Source organism: Morus notabilis, unplaced genomic scaffold, assembly GCF_000414095.1.
Source record: "Morus notabilis unplaced genomic scaffold, ASM41409v2 Scaffold352, whole genome shotgun sequence".
Lineage (NCBI taxonomy): Eukaryota > Viridiplantae > Streptophyta > Magnoliopsida > Rosales > Moraceae > Morus > Morus notabilis.
The window spans coordinates 400,258-405,989 of record NW_010367325.1 but is presented as its reverse complement, the minus strand read 5'-3'; the positions used below and the strand labels follow the sequence as shown (position 1 = coordinate 405,989).

Sequence of the window (5,732 nt, the reverse complement as noted above, 5' to 3'; positions counted from 1 at the left end):
GCCAAGTCAAACAGGTCGGTGGGGAGCAAGCAGAGGGCGGCGTGGAGGAGTGCGCGGGAGGAGGCTGCGGCGCAGGCTGTGAATAACAGGAACGCGCCCCCTCGACCGCAACCCGACATGAATAGAAGGAACGCTGTCCCCGTGGGGTCTTCGTCAATATACGGCGGAGACCTTAGGACGAGACTCGACGCTCGACAAGGGAAAGCCGTGCAGCTGACGAGGGAGGAAGAGCTCGCAGCGGATAACAAGGCCCTGGCCGAGAAGATGGCAAGGCTCGAAAAGCAAATTAGGAGTCGATTAAACAACTTCGAGCAAGTTGTAGGGAAGGTAGCCAAGGCGGTCAATGTCGACGCCAAGATGTACACGTCGCACGACCAACCTTTCACCGAGAATATTATCCGGGTGCCGCTCCCAGACAAATACAAATCACCACCCATTCCACTATACGACGAAAGAGCGATCCGGACGACCACTTGGAGGTGTACACAGGACACATGGTCCTACATGGATACCCCGAGGAGGTTATGTGCCGGGCATTCAGGAATCACCTTTCCGATTCCGTGAGGAGATGGTTCAGATCCTTGAAGCCAAATTCCATTGCCAGCTGGGATGATCTGAAGAACGTCTTTTTGACTCAGTTCATATGTGTCAAGAAATACATCCCGCCAAAACAAAACCTCTCGAGGGTATACCAGGGACCTAATGAGTCCCTGAAGGACTGGACAGCCCGGTTCGGGGAACAAGTCACCGCCACTGAGGGGATCTCCGACGAGGTGGCCTTGATGGGAGCGCTGTCGAGCATGAAAAAGGACATCCCCTATAGCACAGACCTCGACCGGAGACCGCCCCACACCTACCAAGAGTTCTTGATGAGGGCGCAGGGGTTCATCAACGCCGAGGAGGCCAAGAAGGCCTTGAAGAGCAAGGCAGCGACCCCTGCTAAGGAAGAGGTGGGACAGACGAGCAGTCAGAACAATGGCAAGAAGCGCTGAGGTCTTCCTCAGGTGCAAGCCGAGCAAAGGTACAACCCGGCTCCGAGTAATAGGGGTGGCAACGCCTCGACGAGCTAAGGAGAAAATAAGCGGCCAAAGCCGCAGAGATATGACGCCTATACGCCCTTAATTATGGGAATCGAAGACGTCTACCACGAGATTAGCCACCTCCAAGTCCTGCGCCGACCACCGCCGCTAAAGTCCGACCCAACACGGAGGAATCAAAACAAGTACTGTCGGTTTCACGGCGAGTGGGCACACCACAGCTAAATGCTACGACCTGAAGGACGAGGTCAAGAGGTTGATCCGGGAGGGGAGGCTCAGTGAGTACCGAGCCGACCGACGGAACAACAATAGGCGCAATAACGACCGACAGGAAGAGCCAAGACATGACAACCCAGCCAAATCGGTCGGCGTCATTAGAACGATCTTTGGGGGAACTTACCTCGGAGGCTCCTCCCGACGCGCACAGAAGGAGTACGCGCGGGAGGCAAAAGAAAAGTTCAGCCAGAGGATAGTGAACGTCTCTGGACGCGAGGTTAAGGCAACGCGATACGAGGAGGCCGAAATCACCTTCTCGGAAGTCGATGCGAGGGGAGTACATTTTCCCCAGAGCGACGCTTTGGTCGTTGAGGCCATGATTGGTAACCACACGGTTTGTCGTATCCTGGTCGACAACGGTAGCTCTGTGGACATCTTGTATTCGGACTGCCTTGATAAGATAGGCATCCCCCGCGCAAAGCTGCAAAACAGTGCGCAGCCCTTGTACGGTTTCACAGGGGACAGTATCATCCCGGAAGGGGTGATAGAGCTGCCCATAACCATTGGAGACCGACCACACACCTCGACGGTCATGTCGAAGTTCCTGGTGGTGAAGGGAGGCGACCAATACAATGCAGTCATCGGACGCCCGACGCTGAGGGCCCTGAGGGTAGTCACATCCATCTATCACTAGGCGATGAAGTTCCCGATGCCTAGTGGGATTGGCAAAGCCCTGGGAAACCAGTATGATTCGAGGCTCACGTACTCGGAGACAATCCGCCACTACGCTGAGTCGACACAGGTACGCAAGGAATTAAGAACGGTCGAGGCCAGGGCAGAACAGTGTGATTTGGACCCAAGGTTCCCAAGAGACGAGGCCGAGACTGGACCGGTCAAGGAATTGGTCGAGGTGCCCATCGATGAAAGAGAGCCAATGAGAACACTAAGGGTGGGCTCAGAGCTGGGGACACAGGCCCGCGAGAAACTAGTCGAGTTCCTTAGAACAAGCCTCGACGTGTTCGCCTGGACCCACGAAGACATGGAAGGGATAAGTCCCGACATCATGTGTCACAGGCTGAACATTGATGAGAAGTATCCGCCTAAAAGGCAGAAATGACGACCCATGAACGCCGAGCGATACGAGGCACTGTGGGACGAGGTCGACAAGCTGATAAGGAACAACTTCATCCGAGAGGTCCTGTACCCCAGGTGGTCTCGAACCCCGTATTAGTAAAGAAGCCGAACGGGGACTGGAGGACATGTGTCGACTTCAGTGACCTGAATAAAGCATGTCCCAAGGATAGCTTCCCGCTTCCCCAAATCGATCAGCTGGTCGACGCTACGGCGGGACACGACCTGCTGAGCTTCATGGACGCGTACTCAGGTTACAACCAGATACCAATGCTCGACTGCGATGAAGAGCACACGGCGTTCGTCACCGACAGAGGCCTCTACTGCTACAAGGTGATGCCCTTCGGTCTCAAAAATGCTGGGGCAACCTATCAACGCCTCGTCAACAAGATGTTCACGGGGCAAATAGGAAAGTCAATGGAGGTTTATGTGGACGACATGCTAGTAAAGAGCAAGAAGACCGAGGACCATGTGGAGGACCTTAGGAGGATGTTTGGCGTACTCAGAGCGTACAAAATGAAGGTAAACCCCCGTAAGTGTGCCTTCGGCATAGCCTCTGGGAAATTCTTGGGTTTCATGGTGAGCAGTCCAGGAATCGAGGTGAATCCGGAAAAGATTCATGCCCTCCTCGACATGGAATCGCCAAGGAAGCCCAAGGAGGTCCAGAAGCTGACAGGCTGTGTGGCCGCGCTAAACCGGTTTATTTCAAAATCTACAGATAAGTGCGTACCATTTTTTGACACCCTGAGGGGCAACAAGCCATTCGTGTGGACGGAAGAGTGCGAACAGGCGTTCCAACAACTGAAAGAACACCTCGGGAAACCCCCTCTGCTGTCCAAGCCAACGACCGGAGAGGTGCTGAGCCTTTACCTGGCGGTCTCGGAAGACACTGTTAGCTCGGTGTTGATCCGCGAAGAAAAGAAGGTGCAGATGCCGGTGTATTACACTAGCAAGCGCTTCCTTGATGCGGAGACGAGGTATCCCCAGATGGAAAGCTCGCCCTCACGCTGATCGTGACGGCGAGGAAGTTACGGCACTACTTCCAGGCCCATAGCATTCAGGTCTTGACCAACCACCCACTCAGGCAGGTGCTACAAAAACCCGACACCTCCGGTCGGCTCTTGAAATGGTCCATAGAGCTCAGCCAGTTCGACATCAACTACAAACCACAGAATGCCATCAAGGGCCAAGCCCTGGTGGACTTTGTGGCAGAGTTCACAGGGTTACTGGACGACGCCGAGGAAGTGAACGAGACGCCGCGGTGGAAGCTCTACGTTGATGGGAGCTCCAACGACAACGGCAGCGGGGCAGGGCTAGTATTACATACACCTGAGGGACACAAGATCACCTCCGCCATCAGGTTTGACTTTCCCGCCTCTAATAACGAAGCCGAGTACGAGGCGTTGCTGGCTGGACTCCGGTTGGCGGAGCACCTAAAAGCGGGAAACCTAGACATCTTCAGTGACTCACAACTCATTGTGAATCAAGTGAAAGGCCAATATCAGACCCGGGATGAGAAGATGGCCGCGTACCTGAAGAAGGTCAAGGAAGCCCTAGGAAGGCTCGCAACCTATGATATACAGCAAGTGCCGAGAGCAGAGAATAGCAACGCCGACGCTCTCGCCAAGTTGGCAACGTCGAGAGATGCCGAGCTCCTGAAACTGGTTCCCATGGAGGTCTTGAAAGCCCCAACCACGGAAAGGAGGCCCGAGGTCGCGCCGGTGGACTACCAACCGGGTTGGATGGACCCAATCACCAGGTACTTAGCCCACGGTGAACTCCTGGAGGACAAACAGGAAGCAAAAAGGGTGAGGTATCAAGCAGCAAGGTACACGATGCATGAAAACATCCTATATCGAAGGGGCTACTCGACGCCCTTGCTCTGATGCCTCGGCGCAGAAGAAGCAAAGAAAGTGTTATACGAAGTGCACGATGGGATATGCGGGAACCACGCGGGGGGACAGTCCCTAGCTTACAAAATACTTCGGCAGGGGTATTACTGGCCGAGTCTCAAGAAAGATGCAGCCGAATACGCGAAGAAGTGTGAGAGCTGCCAAAGGTACGCTCCTACCCCTCGACTGCACTCAGAAGACCTGACATCTATAGTGTCTCCCTGGCCCTTCACCAAGTGGGGAATTGACCTTATTGGTCCCCTACACAAAACCCCAGGGGGGGTACAAGTTCGCTATTGTCGCCGTCGACTACTTCACGAAGTGGGTAGAGGCCGAGCCATTAACGACCATCTTGGAAGAGAAGTGTACGAACTTCATATGGAACAACATAGTTTACAGGTTTGGTGTGCCGCATTCTCTCGTGTCTGACAACGGGAAGCAATTCAACAACGACAACACCCGCCAATTTTATGAACTACTAGGGATCCACAAGAATTTCTCTTCCGTTGTATACCCCCAGTCCAATGGGCAAGTTGAGGCAGTCAACAAGATAATTAAAGTCACGCTCAAACGACGCCTCGACGCCCACAAAGGGAAATGGGCAGACGAGTTGCCGAAGGTGCTGTGGGCCTACAGAACAACGAGTAGAACTACTACGGGAGAAACGCCCTTCTCGATGGCATATGGGGTCGAGGCAGTACTTCCAGTCGAGGTGTCCATCCCGACCAACCGGATAACCCGGTATGAGGAGGGGAGGAACGCCGAGCTGATGGACTTGGAGCTCGACCTCCTGGAGGAACGGCGCATAGACGCGGAGCTAAGGCTCGCCGCTTACCGGGCAAGAACTGCTAGATATTATAACAAGAAGGTCAGGCAAAAGCACTTCGTGGTCGGTGACCTGGTCTTAAGGGTAGTAACCCCCAACACCAAACCCAGGAACTCCGGAACCTTGGGCCCAACCTAGGAAAGGCCCTACAGAATAAGAGAAATTGTGGCTAACAGGTCCTATCGGCTGGCGGAGCTCGATGGTCAAGACATCAAGCATACTTGGAATGCAGACCAGTTAAAGGTCTACTACCAGTAATCCGGGGCACGTCGACCGAGCAGAGCAGACCTAATGTCTCGATTTCTTATTCTGTCTCATTTCTTCCTTATGGTAGGCTGGAAAGCGACTTGTAAATTCTACATGAATAAAAAGCAACACGCGCGTTTAGCCAACGAATCTCGTCTCACGACTGTCTATTATTCCTGTCGATACGTCGATCGGACTAGTCCGTCGATACATCGACGACGAGGGGATAATACGGCCCCCACAAACTTGTGAGGGAGGTAGGGCTCCGGCTCGACCATACCCGAACAATGAACAAAGTTTCTATGCCCAAACATTTTACTACCTACGTCGACGTTTCTACAATGATCGGCCAAAGCCGAGTTATGAAACTCAGCTTGGACGAGG

At 53.8% G+C, this 5,732-nt stretch overlaps 1 protein-coding gene across 1 annotated transcript; it reads left to right on the top strand.

The window, feature by feature from the left end:
- The first annotated feature begins 2,366 nt into the window (after positions 1–2,366).
- Positions 2,367–5,240, top strand: LOC112094325. The gene is made up of 3 exons (XM_024174926.1): positions 2,367–3,361; positions 3,469–4,192; positions 4,554–5,240. The coding sequence occupies exons 1-3, from the start codon at positions 2,367–2,369 to the stop codon at positions 5,238–5,240; spliced, it is 2,406 nt and encodes an 801-aa protein (XP_024030694.1).
- Positions 5,241–5,732: the final 492 nt, after the last annotated feature.